The sequence below is a fragment of the Rhea americana genome, unplaced genomic scaffold (assembly GCF_003343005.1).
Source record: "Rhea americana isolate MKP2758 unplaced genomic scaffold, rheAme1 scaffold_264, whole genome shotgun sequence".
Classification (NCBI taxonomy): domain Eukaryota; kingdom Metazoa; phylum Chordata; class Aves; order Rheiformes; family Rheidae; genus Rhea; species Rhea americana.
In genome coordinates, this window is record NW_028186384.1 from 1091892 (window position 1) to 1114310 (window position 22419).

Genomic DNA, 22419 nt, shown 5'->3' on the forward strand with positions numbered 1-22419 from the left:
GGCCTCTCCGCCATGTCGAAGACCGTGGCCTATTTCTACGACCCGGACGTGGGCAACTTCCACTACGGTGAGGGCAGGGCCGGGCGCGGGGCCGAGGCCGGGGCGCCGGTGGGGGCCCCGAGGAGAGGGGAAGGACTCGGCGGGAGGGGCCGGGGTCCCCTTCCCCCCCCCGCCCGTTCTGGTGCGGGGGCTGATGCCGCAGCTCCTCCGTCCCAGTCAGGGGGCTGGTGCAACCCTCCCCCCGACACACGCACACGCGTCTCAGTATCCCAGTCAGGGGACTGGTACAACATCCTCCCACACACGAACATCCTAGTCAGGGGACTGGTATAGCGTGCACACACATACACATCCCAGTCAGGGGACTAGTAAACCCCCCCTGCATACACACACATCCCAGGCAGGAGACTGGTGCAACACCCCCCACACACATACACACTCACACATCTCAGGGGACTGGTACAACTCACCACCCCTCCCCACACACACGCTCATCCCAGTCAGGGGTCCAGTACAGTGTCTTTGTCCCTTCAGCTCTCACTTTGGAGTGCCTGTATCGCCCTGCCACCCTGAGCTAGGATCAGGGGGCTGGTGCAACCCTCCTTCTCCCATCCTGGCTCAGAGGGTTTGTACACTCYTGATCCTTGCTTGGGGGTCAGTACAGTCCCCTTCCCCCAACATGGTCAGGGACTAATGCACCTGTCTCTTCCCCAACCCAAGTTTAGGGGATCTTAGAGCCCCCCCCCCTTCCAGATCCTGTCTTGGAGGACAAGTTCTCTCCATGCTTCTCCCCATCCCAGCCTGGGGGCCTGGTAGGCCCTCTGCTCTGGTCCATGCTCAGGGAGCCAGTGCTCATCCTTTTCTCCCTGCAAGGCCCAGCACAGAAAGGTGGCTCAGAGGGCTGGGTCTCCCTACCTCCATCCCAAATGTGTGCTGCTCTGGCGGAGGGGTGGCTTGAGGGGGGCCAGGACCATGAATCCCTGTGTTGTTTCCCTTCCAGGAGCAGGGCACCCCATGAAGCCACATCGCCTGGCACTGACTCACAGCCTTGTCCTGCACTATGGACTCTACAAGAAGATGATCGTAAGCATCTCTTCTCTTGGGGCATATGGCTCTGGCAGGGCACGTGGGACCCTCACCCCGGCTCCTGGAGAAGCTATGGCTATGGGAAGTACCTCTGGCCAAACAGCCATTGGAGGGAGCTATTTATCCCTGGGCAGACAGGAAAGGTGTTGGAGATCCATGCTCTATCCTGATTTTCAGGGCTTATTTTTACTGCTAACTCCAAACAAAGGCCTCTGTTTTAAGGCTCAGGCTGTGTTAGTAAGTTGTCCAGAGGTTTTTCATGTTGCTGCTTCTTGTTCRGCTCCACATGTATCGCAGCAGGTAACAGAGTTTTTACAGACAGGGTTGCATGTGGTCTTGGGCTTTTTCACTAACATGAGCTCCCAGCATACCACCCAGAGCTGATTTGAACTATAACGGAGAGAGGTCATCATTGGCTGTCAGCATCATGTTCAAACTTGTGCTTACAGTACTGTACCTGGAGCTGAAGCTGTGACAGTGGGAAATGTGTGAAATTTCAGTGTCTATAACTGCTTCTGGGAAGGACCCAGAGACTACTGTGAGGTTACATGTGGTCGTAGAGAAGTAAAGCTGAAAAGAAAACCCAAGCAGTTAGCTAATTCATCTTGATGCCATAAGGCAGGATTCACTAGTCCTATCTCATCCTTGCTAAATGTTTTCCAGCGTGGTCTTCAAAGTCCTTATTGCCTAACCATCTCACACGATCTAGTTCAGTTCTTTCCTCTCATTGCCATTAGAAAGATTTTCTTTTTCTGAAGTCTGGCTTGTGTAAACCTGATAAAATATGATTAGCATGCAGTAATAATAAAAAAGCAAACCTGATTCTCTGTATCTTTCAAGAAAGGAACTAATGTTGCAATAGTAGAATATGGCTATAAATCTGTGATACCCTTATGTGAAATATGTTATTTCACTTGGAGCAGGTGGGATTGAACTGGGCCCTTCCCTAGAATCCTCATTTCATTTTGTGTCCGTTCTCATAGCACAGTGGAAGAAAAAAAAAAGAAAAAGTAAAGATCTTAACAGTATAGGATGTGTAGTTTAATGGTACAAGGTTAAGGAGGAATGTTAAAACACATGCATCTACCTGTTACTTTTGAGACAGCTTTTGCACATTTTGACATGCAGAATATGCCCTCTCCAGCTGCTGAATGTTTTGGAGCAACTTGTTTTGTCTCTTTAGCTTGTTCTGGTTTTCAGTATTGAGAGATTGCTTCTAACCTGTTTCAGACGATTGAAGGATTTAATTCTTGTGCTGCCTGGCATGGTGCCAGGTCATGATATCTGATTCAGAGGCCAGGTTTAACTGCTAGCTATTGTCTCTGTAGCCCATAATCTATTTGATGTGCCTTAGGGAAAGGTCATGACCCAGAATGTTGTTCTAAATGTTGATCTATACACTACAGCTCCAGGCACTTCTGTTTTTTATATATGTATATATATGGTGTATATAGATACATATCTATATATGGGTATATATATATAAAATTACATGTTTGATATGTATTTGATGTTTTATTTTTTTTATATATAATTTTATTATGATTATATAAATAAATAAAACACTTTACAAAACAGAAATTTCCACTGTTATTCACGTGTCTGAACTCGATGACCTAGGAAGTTACTTGAATGCGTTTTTAAAACTGTTTTGAGGAGATGTGATTGCAAGTTACTGGTAAGCAGGTAACTGCAAGACTTGTTTTGAGGTTCTATGGATGAAAGCGTGATCAACCTGTCTCAGTGATGTGTTTTCACATTTGCAGCATGTTTTAGGGATAAGTCATGAGCTGTTGTAAAAACATAGTGATTGTACAAATCTGTCAGACAGAAATGTGCAAATACCAGGCTCTTTCCAGCTAGACCAGGCACTTCTCCAGATTTTAGATAGCTTCCTGTGTTCCCTCATACCCAGCATTAAGTTAAGCAAAACTATAACCAATTCCACTGAACTATCAAAAACCTGACCAGTATTTGATTGTCATGATACCAGAAAAAGCCCATACTCAAAAACACCTGTCAAATGCTTGAAATTCAGGCAATGCTGGGATCGGAATTGTGTCACTGTGAGCACTAGAGAACAGGATATTTACAGTGTCTTCTCCAGTTTCTGGGAAGGACAAGAGGCAAAATTCGTGTGAGGGTGATAGCAGTGTTTTAGTGCGTCTCTTTAGGACAAAGTGTCAGCAGCCAAATCTGTACAAGTGGGGAAGAGGGAGAAGGTAGATCTCAGCTGTACCTGCCATCTGTGCAAGCAATTTTGTTGTTGTCTTGTGCTGTACTGGTGCCTGGCATTTGTCACAGAGTCACATTCAAGCTTTTCAATGAGATGCTAAGATGCAGCAGTGGAATTTTGCTTGATAGAATATGTAAAATAAATTTGGTGTATTTAAACATTAAAAAAGTTCCCTTGTGGAGCTTGTTGGTATTTGGTAGAATCAAATCCTTTTGATTTGCAGCAGTCATGGTAAGAGCTTGTGCAGGTGGAGTGACCTGTAACAGCTGAATGTTCAGCCATCTATAGGAACCGGCCTCATGAGGGCATGATTTTCTCTGTGTGTATTGGCAGGAGAAATAAGAAAGGATTGGGAAGTTAGTCCCTACTCCACATGCTAGCAGAAAGTAGCACATTCCATAGCTGAGTTTTCCTCCATCTCTCTTGGTTTCCCGTCCTTTCCTATCTGCTCTACTTCTTCACTGTGGGATTCCCAGACCTTATCACCCAAGTGGGCATGTCTGCTTTCCCTTTGAGTTTCTTACCTCACTAGCCTGCCTCAGAAAGGCCTGGTCTTCTTTCTCCTCCCAACCTCTGAGACTTTTTCTCCATGTCTGCTGATTCTTTCCTTTTTATCTTCTCAGATACATCTTCGCCTTTTAACCAAACTGCTTTCAGCTCTGTGCTGCTTTGGTTCTGACAGTTGAGACCATAGAGACCTCAAGAAAAAGTTGCCCTGTTCCCAACTCCTTTCATTGGCATCTTAAAAGAATTACCTGCTGTAGCAATCACGGGGGAAATCTAGCTGAAGCATATTCAGGGCACACAGAATCTTTAGAGAATTTAGTTTCCAAATTTTTACTGTAAATGAGTGATTTTCTATGAATAACTTCTCAAGATTTGGGATTTTTCCTACAGAAACAGCAAAAAGCATATTCTGACATGACACTTCTAAATGTCAAATCCATGCCTGAGTGAGGCAGTAGGCAGAGCTATATACTTTGCCCTATTTTTAGCCATGAAGCCAGCTGGGTTTGGAGGGTTTTTTAGTTATATTTTCCATAAAATGTCATCCTGAGGCAGAAAACCACACAGGAAACTTCATCTTGAATAGTCAGTGACTGGCAAAGTTACAAGTAAGTAAAACCAAGAGATTATTGGTCAACTGTGATTATAAAAGGTCCTACTAACTTTATGTTATGGTTACATCATTATCTGCCCTTTCTGCCTTTTCCATATAAAAGACTGCTGTTCTGTCAAGGTAATTGAAGCTGGTTTTATCTGTTGACATCTTTCCCAGCTTGTTTGCGGCTGTGGTATGTGGACAGGTGGTGATCCAGTCTTTAAGGCTCAGTATTGCTGAAACAGAAGGAGTTGTACTGCTGCCCGTCTGCTCTGTTCTCACTGCTTTCCTTGTGCTGCATCTGGAAGCTGTTGGATCCCTTTATGAGCTGATGTGACTCAATAACTCGGCAAAACCAGAAAAACAATCCRCTGAATTAGCAAAATGAGAGAGCCTACAGAGGGGGTTGAGTGCCAGAGCCTGCTTAGGAAAGCAGGTGGGGTTGTATGGCTGGGAGCATGGTGAAGGGGAAAAGGTGGAAGGAGTCAGGTTTTCCCTTCTACTAGTAGTTGATTCAGTCTTGAAGTTTTTGGTCCTTTTCTTCTCCTTTCTGTTTTGGGTCCCCAGTCACTACTTAATATCTGAGAGAACTTCTTAATATCCTGTGAGATTTGTTTCTTCTCCATGAGGATTCTTTAGTGTTGCTTTTGGTCTTGTTTGATTTAATCAGTCCTCTGGACTCCCAAGAGATGTCTACCTAGATCTTCATGGGGAATAGGTCTTGCCTTCTGCTTTAGCAGCTGCTAAGTGGAAGCTAACAGGTCATCCTTTTGAGTCATTTCATCTTCCTTGCATGAGTTGTCGCAAACAGTGTCCTGCAAGAAACACTGAAGCCTGCACATGCCTGTGGAAAACACCATTCCATATCCAGGTCAATATACAGTTACGCAGTAAAGGAGACTGTGTTTGTTAGGGTCTCTAGAAAAATATCCTCTGCTGTGTATGATTAGTCCTTAGGATAATTGATTTAATACTGAGGAGAGCATCCAAAATATGGCAGGTGAGAATGTTCCTTTAAAAACTAGCATGACTGACACTTGCAGAAAGAGATTACCTGAGTAGAGGAAAGTATAATAGCCTCTGCAGCCCTCTTTTAGAGAATCTGCAGGGCTTATCTGGTGGACTTCACAATGAATTTTCAAACATTTGACTTCAATCTTTGTTTTTCAAAATGGCAAAATTATTTTTCTTTAAAAATTATGGAATAAATAAGGTTTAAGAATAAGGCTACCATATTCTCCGTGAAGTATGTTTATACTGCTCCCAGATTATGGGCTTTTAGTTATATTTTGCAGCTATGTGAACTTACAAGGAGGAGTTTATCAGTCTGCATGAGTTTATACTGCTTTATGATACTAATACAGGTCTCATATTTAGCCTAGGACACAGTCATGCTGATAGAAGCTGCCCCAACATATTTTCACTCCAGAGACAAGCTCATGCTTTTCCATGTTTTACCATGTTCCACTTCTTCCCAGAAAGGCATGCTTTAGTTGAAACAAACTGGGAAACAGAAAAGTTCCCCCTTACTGATTTCAATGGAGTTTTAATTTCCCCACATTGGATAGGTGGTGTTAATTTTTAACTTACTATATATTAAGATACTCACTCTTAAGTGCTAAATTGGCAATTGTGTGCTGTCATGAAAACCTTAATTTGAATTTATCCAGTTCCCTGACCATTTTAGACCACTTTCAAAAGGAAATAAAGCTTATGTAACTGTCCCGTTTGTCCACAAGCCCTCTCTAAATAACTTTTGAACCTATCAGCCCATTACAGACAAATCTTACAGAGGGACAGAAATCTTTACTTTTTCAAAGTATTAGAAATTCTCTGAAAGMTGGTGACTGATAAGGGAATAGTGTCCCTCAATGAAGAAAAAAATTAAGTCTAAACTCAGCTATTCTCTTTTACTGGCTTGCCAGTTGGCCAGTAAAGAGTATATGTGTATATATACACATACATAGAAGAGAACTGACCTACTGCTGAGATAAATGAGCCTGGGGTGTGTGTAGGATGTGGGGAGTTTTGTAGTGGGGGAAAGAAGGAATCAGATTTATGTGGCGAGAGCTGTAGTTATTGCTGCAGATGGGGATATGGTTAAGAGGCAAATCAGTAGTAAAATGGGCTTCATGGAGCATCTTGTTGAATTTAAATGAACATGTATGTCAGGGAGCCAAACATGTATTGGAATATTTTTGATATACCTCATGCAGGTCATTTGTCAATTAGTTTGAGATTTTTTTTTTTTAAGTCAAAGCAAATGCAGTTCTGGATAGGAAATAAGTCTTGTCTTTCTTTCTTGAAGGTTTTCAAACCATATCAGGCATCCCAGCATGACATGTGCCGGTTCCACTCTGAGGATTACATAGATTTCTTGCAGAGAGTGAGTCCCAACAACATGCAGGGATTCACCAAAAGCCTCAATGCCTTCAACGTGGGCGATGACTGGTGAGTCCTCTGTGCCTTCTGTGAATCCCGAGTCATAAAGGCTAATATGATCCTCAATTTCTTATATCTGGAGAGCTCTCCTTGAACGTACTGTTTTCTCCCTCTCCCTCTCCTTCTCCCTCTCTTTCTTTTTTCTTTCTTTTTTTTGAACAAGAATGAATTACATATCCATCTTGATCGTATCAGATTATTGGAACCTCCTTGCTTCCTTTCCCTTCTCTTTTTAACTCTTCGCAGTCCTTGTTTGTAGATTTATTTTTAGACTGTAAGCTTGTTGGGTTGGAGATTTTATCTCTACTTGTTCTCACAGAGCCTCCAATTCTTGAACATGCTAACTACTTTTTAAAATAATTGCCTGTCATTTTAGCTATCTCAGTGTGTGCATGTAAAACTTGAGGTAGCTTAGAGAGCCTGATTTTCAGGCAGAACTGTGCAGGTATTCATGCAACTGTACAAAGCCACATTAAATCTTGTTGAGAGTACTCAATTCCAATCTTTAACATTTGTGAGAGTTGATGACATGGAAGAAATATGTGGAAAGGTTCCCTGTGTGACTAAAAAAGTGTAGACAATACCTTGTCTGGTTGAAGAAAACGAGGGCTGTCACAGAATAATGTTCTTATGTGTTCTTTAGGGGAGAAATCTGTAAGTACTACAACAGCAGAAGTTATAATAGCTATAGAACAGTGCTATCCCAAGAAGGTATTAGTTTAGCTTGTTTTAAGCATGTAGTCTTGGAATCAAAAGATTGTTCCATAACCTTGCTGCTGTGATGATCAGAAATCATCCTCTTATCAGAGATGAGGGGGAAAAGGCAATCTTTAAGTCATTACTTGCCTCTGAATGAAATTTGCAGTGTGAAACTGAAGGTCATTGACACGGGGTTCCACATCCTGTGTGTCCATACTCTCCCAGAGATCGTGATGCCTGGACTAGCTCTTTGTGGTGGGATGGATCATGCCTTGGTGCTGTCTTAAGAGCAGCATGCATCTCTGACTTCAACATGCTGCACTGTGTGCTGGGAAATGGAGGGGGCAGGATCTTCCAAATACAGCCAGTGGGAAGATGCTGTGGGAGCAGACTAGTCCTTCCTTCTCCTCAGTGCAGTTTCATACTCCATGCCTTAGTTTTGTACATGTCAGCAGAGCTGTGGGACGGACTTTGGTGTACGTTTTGAGCAGCACAGCCTTTTCAGGCCTAACTTGAAAGCTTTGGTAATCATTAGCAAATTCACTGAGTTTTCCATTGTGTTTGCAGCCAGATTGCTACCTGTTGGTACTCAGTGTGTTATAAGAAGGGTCAGAAGGATCTCAAATTAACTTTTTCACAGAGAATGAGTTTTGATCTTGCTCAGGAAATGTCCCTGAACTGTTTTATTCCCAGCTTTGCTGTATTCCCAGCCTTGCTCTGGAGAGATGTGGAAGACATTCTGTATTTGAACTATTGTTTCTTTTTCAGTCCAGTGTTTCCAGGCCTCTTTGAATTTTGCTCTCGCTATACTGGGGCCTCCCTGCAGGGAGCAACACAGCTGAATAACAAGGTAACTGAGCTGATACGATTATCTTTTGAAACATATATAGAAGCTAATTCGTTATTAATTTAAGGACAAACTCCTGTGTGTGTTTTTTTACAACAACATAGTAAGCACTGCTGTGTTACTGGGTMCATATTTAGTGTTGCAGGATTTGACTATTCCTGTACCATCAGAGGTAACTCTTTGGTAGATGTTTAATCCAGTAAGAGGTTGCTAAATCTTCACTGTGGAAATGCACTAACAAGGCTGCCCAGATGGTCTTAAAAAGTGGGTCTCCTGAGGAGGAAGAAAGAAAAACTCCAGAGGTTTGAGAGTATTTGAGAGAGACAACACTTCAGAGTCTAGTAAGTGTAAAGACAAGTGTGGGAGCAAACTATACATGCTAGGTGCTTTGTCTAGTACTGTCTGGAGGGGGAACAGTGGTGGTAGCAGGTGATTTTTCTTGTTCTGCAGAGGAATATACAGTATATGACTAATCCAGCGTGGACATGATGTAGCAAACTGCTATCTGGACTGGAGCGAGGTGGAGCTTCACAATGGCCTGCATAGGTGTAGGAAAGGGCAGAGAGGTGTTTGGAGGCAACAGTGCTGGGCAGATTGAAGTCCCTGCAGACTGGAGACGTGGGTGGAGGGTGATTGTTACCGTGTTCTCATCTAAACTAATTTATCTTTCCTCTCCTAGATCTGTGATATTGCAATAAACTGGGCTGGGGGTCTGCATCATGCCAAAAAGTTTGAGGTAATGAGACAAATCTGAATACTTCTCTGTCTTTTCGAGGACCGTGCTCTGTGTTGATCCTATTCTAACACTGTTTGGTTTTCTTTGTATTGCAGGCTTCTGGTTTTTGCTACGTTAATGACATAGTTATCGGCATCCTGGAGCTGCTTAAGTAAGAATGTGGGGCAAGTGCAGAGCCATCCTGGCCAGCATGTGGTTTTCTTTTAGTGCTTCTCTGATATGCTGTCTCTGTTCTCTCTCTCTTCTTTGATTGATTTATGTCTTTTCCATTCTAGAGTTTCAGAAGGCCAAGAACTTGGTCTTTCAGCCTGATCTCTTCTTTAGACATAAGACTGGAGTTAGAATATGGTGCTTTGGTGATGGAGAGTTCTTAAATTCTGTTTCTCTATAAATTTGTGAAATATCCATTTTGGAGTTTTCATGAATCTCAGCATTTTTGCCAGGGTGAGCCTTTTTTAGGTAAATGGCTTACTGGAAATAAAGCAGAGTTAAATGACTCTCACATTCTTCTTGATTTGCTTGACTGGCTTAAGAACAGGACTTAGGCATGGATGATCAAAGGGTATCTGTTTTGGGTAGAAAAGAGTCTTTTTTTTTTAACAGAAAGGAAAATCAGATTGGAAAGAAGAGTTACAGAAATATGTTCCATTTCTTGGATTAATCTTTGATTTTGTCCTCTCAAGTCCACTACTCGTGTCTATACCTCAGGCATTAGGTTGTGGAATCAGAAAAGATTTGGGGGTTGGCCAGGAAATAGTTACATGACTGATGGCAAGCTTACTAGCTAACAAGTCGCATTTATGGAACATGCACAGATTTCTTGCATCTCTTCCATCTATGCCAGTTTTTCCTACTTTATGTTTGGAACCTCAGATCTTCACTATTATATCTCTGAACACCCATTTTTCAGTCTCATGTGTTAAGATCTCACATGTCAGAGGCTTCAAGTACAGCCTCATTACTCCTGAAGGAAGATTATAATATGTCTTTATTCCTTTGTTCCCTTTTTTTGGGAGCCATTTCCACAGGAGGTGGCTGCATGCTTGAGTCTCTGAGTTTGCTTCTCACCGCAGGGATGTGGTGGTCCCTCTGCTCTTAGAAGGTCCCTTTCTCCCTWTGGCAGTAGTGTACAAAGGCTGGGTGTGCATCCCCTTTTTTTCCTTGCTGTTGTTTGTGTGGGGGGTGAATCATCTGGGTTGCCTTAAATGGTTTTGGCTTTAGTGTTGTCTGACTTTTCAGGTCTCTTCCAAATCTCCTTGGGTTTTAGACACATGTGCCAGATCCCCTGCTCTTCGGGTTGATCAGATGCCCTATTTCCTTATAAAAGGTTGCAAAAGTTCTACCAGCTGAGTGGGCAGCTCCACAGTTGGCAGGCAGGACATGACCTAGGGGTATTTCTCCAGTGCTTGACAGTACTGAGCACTGCCCTGTGCATTGACAACATTAGCTTTCACTGTTAAACCAAGGCATTTACTGATAATGATCTCCCCTCATCCACCCTCTGTTTCTGTGACCCAACAGACTTTTCCTCCAGTAAATTTTGTGCCCCAAATGCTCATTTTGATGGGACAGCTGAGCCAAAGGTTGAGTCCAGTTACCTCTCTTTTTTGCTTYTGCCTAAATATCCATTCTGACTTCCATCATGTTCAGTGCTTGTGGCATCCCTGTCTTTGTTGATCAGCTTCTCACCATCCTTCCAGCATTGCCTCAGGGCCGATTCCCTACCTGTGAGAGTGACAGCACTGCCCTGATTTCTGCAGCCACTAGGATTTCCATCCAAGCCTCTTGTTCCTTGTTGGAACAAGGCAACTCTTCAAAATCCAACTTGTTTTCCTTAGAGCTTGCTGGCTGGGACATAGGATTGCCAGTATTCTGGCACATGGAGGGAAATAAGCGTTMTTACCTCCTTGGCTAGCTTTCTATTCATTTCCAGTGTGGCTAAAATAGTTTCTCTTTATCATGTGCTTTCCAATATATTTCTGGCCTCATCTGAAAGCCTTCTATGCTAATATCTCCTTCTAGAAACATCAAAGAAATTATTAGAGTGGTGGGTGCATTTGTACAGACACTATATACAAATGTAACACATATCTAAAGCTATTCGATATGCCTGGAGTGGGACAGGTGTGTTCTTTCGGCAGGTGGGTTTGCGTGTAGCCTTGACTGATGGTTTTCAGAGTGCTGTACGATAGCGAAGCATGCGGGTAATGGTTTGGTTGCATGCAGAGCAGACTGTGCAATGCTGCTTTTTTGCCTGTTTCTGGCAGATACCACCCACGTGTTCTGTATATTGATATCGATATTCATCATGGAGATGGTGTCCAGGAAGCTTTCTACTTGACAGACCGTGTCATGACAGTGTCATTTCACAAATATGGGAACTATTTCTTCCCTGGTACAGGTATGTGGATTCCTTTGTAATGCAAACCTAGCCTCCCTTCAGAATCCCTTGAAAGCATTGCTGCAGTATAGAAGTGTAAAATTGAGATTACAGCTGCAGGAAAAAATGATGAAAGCAAGCACATGGAAAAGCAGCTAGAGAGGAATAGTACTGTAGTCATTTGTAAGAAGGAGGGATCGTAGCTAGCTTAGCACAGATCTTGACCTGGACCAGGTCTGGTCTGTCCACATTGCTGAAGTTTCAGAGCTGTCATGACTTTGCTGTCTTTCGATGGCTAGGTGACATGTATGAAGTTGGTGCAGAGAGTGGTCGTTATTACTGTTTGAATGTGCCTCTACGAGATGGCATTGATGACCAAAGTAAGTAGGTGTTCCTCACCTTCTCCCTTTTCCCAGTTGTTTGCTGGTTCCTTCTACTCCTGAGCCGTGACAAATCTGTCTGTCTGTCTCCTTAAAGGTTACAAACATCTCTTCCAGCCAGTCATTAACCAGGTGGTGGACTACTATCAGCCCACCTGCATAGTACTGCAGGTAAGAAAGCAAGCCTCTGTGTACATGCACATCCTTTTCTGATGCTGTAGGTTGGAGGGATATGCTATAGATTGGGTGACCCTCTATTCCCAGGGAATAGGGTCATTATAATATAACCATAATAGAGACCCATATATAGAGAGTCATTACATCCTAGCTGAGCTGCTATCTGTAGCTCTCTGGTGAAATAGGGTAGCAAAGGTGTAGGGATGCTGATATGCGTCTGGTAAGTGATGCCTCTGTAGACAAAATTCATCTGTTCTTTTTCTGTTCCCTAGTGTGGTGCTGATTCTCTTGGTTGTGACCGTTTGGGTTGCTTTAACCTCAGTATACGAGGACATGGGTGAGTACAGCAGCGCTGGGGGCAGAGCAGTTGAAGGACCTTCCTGTATTTTGAAGGATTGCAGAGGGCCCTCTGCTGTGTGACTTGAGCTTTGACCTTGGCATTCCAGCAGCACCAACAAGTTTTTTTATTTTTTGTGACAGGAGGGACTCTCAGAACAGGGCTGCATACAAGGTGTTGCAGAACAGTGGTTCCTAGACTAGCAGAGGTTTCAGGCTCCCTGGGTGGGATTCCTGAATGCCGGGTGTATCACACCAGCAGTGGGGGTGGTTGAATGCATGGTGACGTATGGCAGAAATGACTGCATTTCTGACATGTGAGTGTGTGCTGCAGTTAACAGCTCTGACATTTCTGTTTTGAATTTCTAGGGAATGTGTGGAGTATGTAAAGAGCTTCAACATCCCCTTGCTTGTCCTGGGAGGAGGTGGCTACACAGTCCGCAATGTGGCACGATGCTGGTGAGTCTTGTCTATGCTTTTTGAAGGTCACCAGTACAGCAGTTGGTGCCATATATATCCATATACATACAGCATTTTGTGCCTGAATCTACCATGTAGCTTTCTCTGGACTGAGCCCATCTTATTCTGGGTTTTCAGGACTTATGAAACATCACTGCTTGTAGAGGAAGCAATTAGCGAAGAGCTCCCATACAGTGGTAAGTTGGAGTTCCCTTGGTTTCTTCATTAGTTTAGCTAAGGTACCTGTTATACCAGTTGAAAATTAATATTTCTATCGTGCATTCACTAGAGATAAGATCAGGGCCAAAGTGACAGCACTTTCTGATCTTAGATGAGGCCTTGGTCTCCTCCTAGATCCCACTTGTAGGTTTTGCTGGACAGAAAAATCCTTACTGTGTTATGCAGTTTGGATCATTTCAGTGACCTAGGCATTACTGCTGCTCTCTTTATTGTTTCATATAATCCTTACAATTAGAGCTGTGTATCACGATGCCCTTTAGGGTCTGGTCACAGCTGGAATGGTGGAAGAGTAACCTCTACTTCCTTGCAGAGCAGTGTGACTGGTTCTGCTCCCTTACTCCTGTGCTTTAACTTTCTTCTTCATTCCATCAGAGTACTTTGAATACTTTGCTCCAGACTTCACCCTTCATCCTGATGTCAGTACAAGGATTGAGAATCAAAATTCCAGGCAGGTGAGTGCTTGCAGACTTACCCTGCTGTCCAGCTGTGTATTCCCCAAACCCTGTGGTTAATGCTGTATCCTGTGAAACCAGGCAGAGCCCAGACAAGGAATTCTTATGGGGGCAGAAAGCTGAGGAAGTATAGGCAGAGCCTTCCCTCCGGGACAGCAGAAAGTCCTTCTGAGAGAAACGGTCTGTCGTGTTTGGGAACCTTGTTGAGTTGTCTATGTGTTTTCTGTTTCTGTATCTATCTGTTTTMTATGTGCATGAGTCTCAATGATGGTATTAACTCTGTCACCTCCTCTGCCCTTTGCACAAATGGTATTTCTCATAGCAACCACTTAGATGATGCAGGCAGGTAACAGTGCTAACAGCTGTGACTCTGTGCCGACTGTGAGATCTGATTGTGGTGATCTCCCTTTGTTTTCTCTCTAAGTAGTACTTGGATCAGATCAGACAGACAATATTTGAGAATCTGAAAATGCTGAACCACGCTCCCAGTGTGCAGATCCATGATGTCCCTTCTGACTTGCTCAGCTACGATCGCACAGATGAGCCTGATCCAGAGGAAAGAGGCTCTGAGGAAAACTACAGCAGGTACCTGCTCTATTGTTCTGGAGAAATGGGCCTCTCTTTCTATTCTTGCTGGGATCGGCAGATGATATACTAAAGACCATCTGTTTCCTGGGAACAGGAATACTAAGCCACTTCTGAGTCTCTGGTTGTATCCAGGGATCCATTCTCTACAAATATATGGTCTCCTTACAAAATATTTCACAGGGTGCTTGGCTGCAGTGCATCTTTTGACCTTCTGCATGTGAGCTAGGCCTTCTTTTCTCTCTCCAAGGGGTGCAGGATAGTGGTCTGCCTACTTATGGTGATTGTCTTTCCCCCAGGCCTGAAGCTGCCAACGAGTTCTATGATGGTGACCACGATAATGACAAAGAAAGCGACGTTGAGATCTGAGGGCTATGATGTGGGACTTTGGACTATGGGTGGTCCCACAGTGGACATTGGTGCTTGGTGCAGTGAACTGGGGCACATGTGAGCCGGCTTGCCCTCCCCTTCGTATTTGACTGCAGGTGGTGGCAGCAGAAACAGCAGCAGTGCGTGTTTCTGCTACCTGGAGAGGCAGAGAGCAGTGAAACGTGGTCCTTACTGCCTGCCATGTGTCAGGGTTCCACCTGTCACCACTCTGGGAAATGGAAATCCAAGTAGTGCTCAAATCTGTGCTGTAGACTCTGGCTGGCAGACATTCAACTACTTCCAGAGCCTGATCTGCACTGGCTTTCAGTCAGCTCCTTTAACTGCAGTGCAGGCTTCTGCCAGAAAGGTGGGAGCTGGAGCGCTTGTGCCTAGAATCTCTGCCTCTCTTCAGCAACAACACGTGATACATCCCGGTTTCCCCAGCCCTCTACTCAGGTACCAATTCCTCTGAAGCTTGCACTGAGAGTTGCTTCCTGATAACCTTTCTAACCACCTGATGCTCCACAGCTCGAGGAAAACCATTCAAGAAGACAAGGCCAGTTCTGAGCTGGGGGCTGGGGGTGTGACTGGAGCAGGGAGCAGCTTGATGAAGCAGGGTAGAAGAATGTATGCAGAGTATAGTCGTGTTTGTTCCCCCCTTACTTAGTTGTGCATTCACAAGCAAGTACTGCAGCACTTGCCAACCTGGACCTAACTCTCCTGTTTTTTATCATTCTTCAAGAGGCTAAAATCACTGTGGAACACAGGTTTGGTTGCCGAGGTCAGTACATACTGTGTCTTGCACCTTTAGTGTAGCTTCCAGCCATGTTTTCCCAGTTCACACATGACCCTTTTATGTGTTTGATAAAGATTTGGGCTGCTCACTTGGAGTGAAAAGCATTCCTTCTTGACTGTGCCCAAGAGACATCACTCTGTTCAGGGGGTGAGGGAAGCTGCTTCCTGTAACTCCTCTCTTGCCCTCACACAGCAAAGACATTTCTCTTGGCCATCCCTGCAATCTCAGAGATTGCTGCTCCTTCTCCCAAGTCATCACCTGGCATCTGTCACAGTTTGGAGAATGCTGTTAGGGGAGATGGGAGGAGTTTAGCCTCATACTGTCTGTACTGTTCTGTTTGTTTACTGATGTCTTTAAACATTAAATCAAGAGGCAGTATTTTTCTTACCTGACCTGTTGTTCGTCTTTTTAATACTCATACCTTTTTGGCTCCTGTCCTGTCAAGGACTGAGAATACATGTATCATAGGGTAGTGTCCTCTGCTGTCTCACCTGTGAAGCCTCCTTTTTGCTAGATGAATGAGGGGCATTCAGCTCCTCTGAGTGCATGCCAGCGAGTTTTCTGCTTCAGTGCACAATGAGGAGAGAGTCTTGAATCCTTGTACAAAAGGACAGGTCCTGCTTATCCCTCTGATTTTAGTAAAAGCTTTGCAGGAAGCTACGAAGCTGGTTTAAGCAACCTTTCCAGTAATAGTTTTAAATGTTGTTTCTTTGAGTTGCAGCCTGCATAAGAATCTGCCRCATTCTCACTTTCCTAAAGCCTGTGTTAGTGACTGTTTCTCTTTGTTCATAGACCTGCCACACACTGCCTCTTCATTCCCCCTCCCCAGCCCCATGATGCTGGTCATATATCATTTATCCATGAGCCTGCATGGACTGATGATCTTCATATGTTCTGTACAGTAGCCTCTGCCAATAAAGCTTCTATGGAAAAACAGGAGAGGTAAAAGAGGAAAAGATGATTCAGGAAGTATTGAACAGAAGGTATGTAACTTGGGATGTGAGGGCCAGAGGGAGACACTGACTTGACCGGGTCTGTTGGATGTGTTCACAGGCTACGCCTCTTCCTGTCAGGCTGTTTACACAACTGCCAGTCCAAGGCCTCAGAATTATGGCGGGGGGGGGGGGGGGGGGGGGGGGGGGGGGGAGGCAGGTAAAACATGGCCACAAGTGAGCTACAGCTCGCTTAGCCGGTGTAGAACAGGCAATAATTCACCATTACTTCCACTGCGTGCCTAGAGAAATAGTCTTTTTGCATCCAGGATTCTCTACATTTGTTTCCTCCCTAATTGACCAGTGTCCTAGGGCAAACAACTTAGGATATCTCAGGCAATGATGTGCATTGCTCTGTGTGCACTGCCTTCTCCAGAAGGTTATAGCAGAATTAGACTAGCTACAAAGAAGGACACTGAGGCTGATCAAAGGTATAGCACAGCTTCTGTATGAGGAATGACTCAGTGGACAAGGATTCATTAGCTGGGAAGAGAAAAATGTGTTGGAAAGGGATCCGTAAGTTCTATAAAGTCACAGGTGTCAGAGAAAATCTCTCCTAATACAAGAATTAGAGGAGCATCAAATGAAGCTAGCAAGTGGTGAGCTCAAAAGAATGAGGTTGCTTTGTTCACACCTGGATGAGCAGTGCAATTTAGCATGAGGTACTGTGAATACTGAAAGCTTTTTGGGGTTCAAAAAGGGACTAGAAAAAAAAGCATCAAGGTTGTTAAATGCAAAGATACTTCTAGGTGCACATTTTTGGAGACTGGATATATATTCTGTAGAAGTATCACTATGTGCTTGCCCTATGGTTTGGTCAGCCATATTTGTGTTCCTTATGTCCTTTAACTGAGATGCTGTAGTTTGCAAATCAGAAGACGCAAAATACAGATACAATGGCCAGAGTTTTTAAAAACAAAGACTTGAGTATGAACAGAAAATAACTTTTTTTTTTTTAATTCCAGTTCATGTTTCATCTGATACCATCAGAGAGATAGCTCGTTTCATCTGATGGAGTCATCAAATGCATCAGAGCTGATTTACATAAACCCAGTCTCTCACCTCTGGTAGTAGTCAATATTTGCTTTTTCCAAAGAAGAGGGACTTCCTCCCCTTGCAGCTCCATCTCTTACTGGTGAAGATTATAAACTTTGCAAAAACCCCACAGCCAGTTCCTAGTCAGAACTACCTGTCCTGTTTGCATTGAGATACTTCCATTACCCTTAAGAAGCAACAAATACTGGGAAGTTCAATTGCACTGCTCTTCCTCCTGCACTTTGAGTCCCACAGCTCTTTCTATTCCATGATAAACCATCTCCTGGCAGCCTTTTCAAGCTCCAGTCCTTCCACAGTAGGGAAATGTAAGTGCTTTCTTTCCTCTTTGTGATATGGTATGTATCACTTGTGCAGTCTATGCTATTCAAACCAAAGGTTCATTTCGACTTGTGTCTGACATCACACAATAATAGATGCCTAGTGAACTGGATAGGAACAAGGCAAGTATTGAAATCCATAGTAATCTGCAGCAGTAATACACTGCTAGATAATGTGGCAAACTTGCAGATCTTGAATGTTGGGTCGTGATACATACCTAAGGCAAAATTGACTGGTAAGCTGCTTTATAAAATACAGGATAGTCTGGTAACAACTGAAATTAAATTAAGCCAGATTTAATTAACATTAGGAAATGTTTGAGAACAAACTTGCACAAATACATAAAACGGCTGCAGTTTATAATGTACATAGCGAGTGTCAACTGACTGCATTTAGTTGCTGTTATTGATGGGCAACAGAAATCACAGAAGGGTGAAAAAAAATTCAGTAACAAAGTTCCTAGAGATTATTTTTGTCCTCTCTCGTTGTATTTTATTTCCTGTATTTTAGCGTGAAAAAAAATCTATAGTATTTCCTCCAAGCTCAAGAGCGGTGCATCCCTATGAGTAAGAAGCGCAGTGGAAGGGGCAGGAGACCTGCATGGGTGAGCAAGGAGCTCTTGGCCAAATTCAGACAGAAGAAAAAAATAGACTGTGGAAGAGGGGACAGGCTCCTTGGGAGAATTTTAGGAATTCAGTCAGAGTATGTAGAGTTGCGGCAAGGAAGGCTAAGGCCCAGTTGGAATTGAGTCTGGCAAGGGATATCAAGGACAATAGGAAGGGCTTCTTCAAATACAGCAGCAGCAAGAGGAGGACTAGGGAAAATGTGGGCCCGCTACTGAATGGGGCAGGGGCCCTGGTGACAAGGGATACAGAGAAGGTAGCGTTACTGAATGCCTTCTTTGCTTCAGTCTTCACTGCTAAGGACAGCCCTCATGATTCCTGCAGCCTGGACATGAGGGAGAAAGTCTGGAGAAGGGAAGACTTTCCTTTGGTTGAGGAGGATAGGATTAGAGACCTTCTGGGCAGGCTAGACATCCACAAATCCATGGGCCCACGGGTTCTGGGTACGTGGGATGCACCCACGGGTACTGAGGGAGCTGGCGGATGTTGTTGCCAAGCTGCTCTCCATCATCTTTGAAAGGTCCTGGAGAACTGGAGAGGTGCCTGAGGACTGGAAGAAAGCCGATGTCACCCCAGTCTTCAAGAAGGGCAAGAAAGAGGACCCAGGCAAGTATAGGCCAGTCAGCCTCACCTCCATCTCTGGAAAGGTGATGGAACAGCTCATTCTGGATGTCATCTGCAGACATATGGAGGAAAAGAAGGTGATCGGGAGTAGTCAGCATGGATTCACCAAGGGGAAATCCTGCTTAACCAACCTGATAGCCTTCTATGATGGAATGACTGGCTGGGTAGATGAGGGGAGAGAAGTGGACTTCTAGCTTGACTTCAGCAAGGCTTTCAACACTGTCTCCCATAACATCCTCCTAGATAAGCTCAGGAAGTGTGGGTTAGATGAGTGGACAGTGAGGTGGATTGAGAACTGGCTGGATGGCAGAGCTCAGAGGGTTGTCATCAGTGGCATGGAGTCTAGTTGGAGGCTTGTGGCTAGTGGCGTCCCCCAGGGCCCAGTACTTGGTCCCATCCTGTTCAACGTTTTCATCAATGACCTGGATGAGGGGACAGAGTGCCTCCTCAGCAAGTTTGCTGGTGATGGAGGAGGAGTGGATGCTGGGAGGAGTGGCTGATACACCTGAAGGCTGTGCTGCCATTCAGAGAGACCTGGACAGGCTGGAGAGTTGGGCAGAGGAACCTCCTGAGATTCAACAAGGGCAAGTGCAGAGTCCTGCACCTAAGAAAAAATAATCCCAGGCACTAGTACAAGCTGGGGGCTCACCTTCTGGAGAGCAGCTCTGCAGAGAAAGACCTGGGAGTGCTGGTGGACGACAGATTGAGCATGGGCCAGCACTGTGCCCTTGTGGCCAGGAAGGCCAATGGTCTCCTGGGGTGCATTAGGAAGAATGCTGCCAGCAGGTCGAGGGAGGTGATCCTGCCCCTCTACTCAGCCCTGGCCTCATCTCAAGTACTGTGTCCAGTTGTGGTCTCCCCAGGACAAGAGAGACATGGAGCTACTGGCGAGAGTCCAGCGTAGGACTACAAAGATGATCAGAGGGCTGGAGCACCTGCCCTGATGATCTCCAGAGGTCCCTTCCAAACTTACCGATTCTGTGGTTCTCTGAGGTGGAAGCCCTTGATCTGGGAAGTATGCTAATGGTGACAGAGTTGTGGATCCCTCTGACAATCCCCTCCAGAGCCTGACCCACCTTGGCCAAGGAGGTGTTCTAACAGGCCAGCCTTGTGCTTTCCTCGGATTTTGCAATCTGCAGTTGTCCCAGAGGAACACAGCTCTGATCAGTGCTGATAATCTGAAATGTCGACTTTTCATATAGCCTGACCTGGCTCACTAATTGCTTTGGAAATTAAGACCAAAAGCCTTAAATAGCTCTTACAAAAATGACTGGGTACCAACAGAGTGACTAGAGCAGGTGCTTAAAAGGAGATGAAAAGAGAGGGAAGACAAGGTACTGTCCTGTACTAGCAGCTGCCCCTTGGACACAGTGAATGACGTAATTTAACCTGGAGGCCACAGATGAGTCACTAGCTCCCCGTTTGGAAGCAAGGCGAGTCAGTGGAGCTCCACAACTGAACTGGCAGCAAAAGGAAGAGTGCTTAGTCATCAGCAGCACATAGTGACTGTAAGACTGGAACATGGGTGCACCTCCGTGACTAGGAGCAGCTTGGCTTTAGTTACAGAGGATGCCTTGACTGTCCCCTCAAAACATTTTCTGGTCAATGTCAGAGTGGTCTTGCGTGGTGTGAATCTGGGAAAATGGGTGCTTGGCATTAGAAGTGTCCTCCCTCCTTTCAGAGAGGAGACAGGACTGTGTTTTGTTGAGCATATTCTGGGATTTCACGGGCAAATGGAACAGAAGCAAACAAGCATTTTCTTGTCATTAAAAGGAGAAAACTTGGACTTGTTTGATGAATGCACTTTTGAATAGCTGCTTGTTTCAGGCTTGCATACTGTGCATCAAATACTAGTTATGACATAAGCAGGAAAGATGCTTGTTGATAAACTGAATTATCAGAATAATGCCCACGCAAGGACGGCTATGCTGCCCTGCAAGGTGACTTGCAAATCTTTTGGTGGGAACAGGATGTAATGCTGGGTGCTGAATAAAGGTGCGACTGTTTTTGCCACTGCATTGTACCTCAGTTCTATTTAACAGAAACTTAGATGAACAGGTCCTAAGAATTCATTTGGATCTGAAGAGTGAATACATTCAGAGATGATCCTGTCCTTGGTGAGTAACTCTGCTTTATTTCTATTTTAGTATTTGCATAGATCATGTTTCAGGAGRGAAAGGCTAGCTAGAAATGAATGCATGTTGTTGTTACTCCAAGGATGTGATCAAGCTGCCACTGCAGTAGTGATGTTTTAGAAAAATGTCATGTATAATCCAAGTGGTGGACTGTGAGGCTTCTGCAACAGTGCTCGCACACTCGGGTCTAACCCTTCCCATTAGGGACGTGTCTGCCAACTCCTGGGGGCTGGACACACAGCATGGCTAGTTTGGATACCCAGAATGGATGCCCCATTGCCCTGTAGGGATAGGGGCTAAGGGCTGAAGGAATCCAACTTGAAACAAAAGCATCCTTTTTATCCTGAGCTTGGCACCCTTCAAAATATCCTGAGCCTGCTTGTTTGAAAAAGAAACAACCTGAGGCCCAGATGGATGGAGGGTGGAAATTCCCTAGCGATCCTCCAGGAGGTGGTAGAAAAAAAGGTTGGGAGAAATACTATGGTATGTTGGCAGCAAAACAATAGGTAAGTAAAAGCCTAAAGGCCTTTGCTTGCTGAAGCGGACCTTAGATCACTGGCACCACTACCTTTAGAGAAGGGTTGTGACCTGAACCATGTTGCAGCCTCAGAAGGACCCTCAGAGCGCTTGAGTGGGATGTTTCAGGCACGCTCGGATAACACCCGCATGGGTGAACTGGTGCCCGGCCAYCCTGGCCCTGCCTGTTCTCTGCGGTGCCGCGGAAGGTGAAGCGACCGCTGCTGCGTGTGGTAGGGCCAACTCCGCGCTGGGCAAGTCCGCTGGTGCCTGCAGCGCGGTGCTGCGGGCCAGCGCTGGAGAAGGCCGTCACGTCAACGTCGTTCTTAGGCAACGGGGTACTGAAAAAACACAAGGCTTCCAAGAAACCCGGTTTGGCAGTACTCGTTACTTAGGTCTTACCTGTTAATTAATTTGGCCCAATCGCAACAGAAGCTGCTGAATTGCTGTAGCGTTGCTCTGAAAATAAGGCTGGAAAAACTTGGCAGGCCTCCTGCATCCAAGCGCCTTCACTGAAGGAAAGAATACGGAAGCACCTCGGAAGAGGATCCCCCGCGGCGTGCCACCACGCGCCTCGCGCGGCGCCAGAGACCCCGCGCTGCCGCTCAGTCTAATTCACCGAGTGGTTTTCGAGCGTGTTAAATACTGACCACGCTTTCGGGGGGGGGGGGGGCGCTGCCGACCCCCGGCTTGCGGCCGCGCCTGGAGTTATTTGGAGGAGCGGGCACTATCGGGAAGAGGCGCCTCAGCCTTCACGGCTGCTTCTGCCGCGGCTGCTGGAGCTGCAGCTCGCGTTTATTCGTTCCTAGCGATGCTTTTATTGGCTTTTTTTT

The 22419-nt window shown here is 45.1% G+C and overlaps 1 protein-coding gene across 1 annotated transcript; it reads left to right on the plus strand.

The window, feature by feature from the left end:
- Positions 1–6: 6 nt before the first annotated feature.
- HDAC3 (histone deacetylase 3) lies at positions 7–15714 on the plus strand. The gene is made up of 15 exons (XM_085307806.1): positions 7–67; positions 1001–1083; positions 6733–6875; positions 8334–8415; positions 9092–9148; positions 9244–9299; positions 11416–11549; positions 11828–11908; positions 12006–12079; positions 12358–12422; positions 12791–12880; positions 13019–13077; positions 13493–13572; positions 14000–14157; positions 14457–15714. The coding sequence occupies exons 1-15, from the start codon at positions 13–15 to the stop codon at positions 14524–14526; spliced, it is 1287 nt and encodes a 428-aa protein (XP_085163932.1). The 5' UTR covers positions 7–12; the 3' UTR covers positions 14527–15714.
- The last annotated feature ends 6705 nt before the right edge of the window (positions 15715–22419 follow it).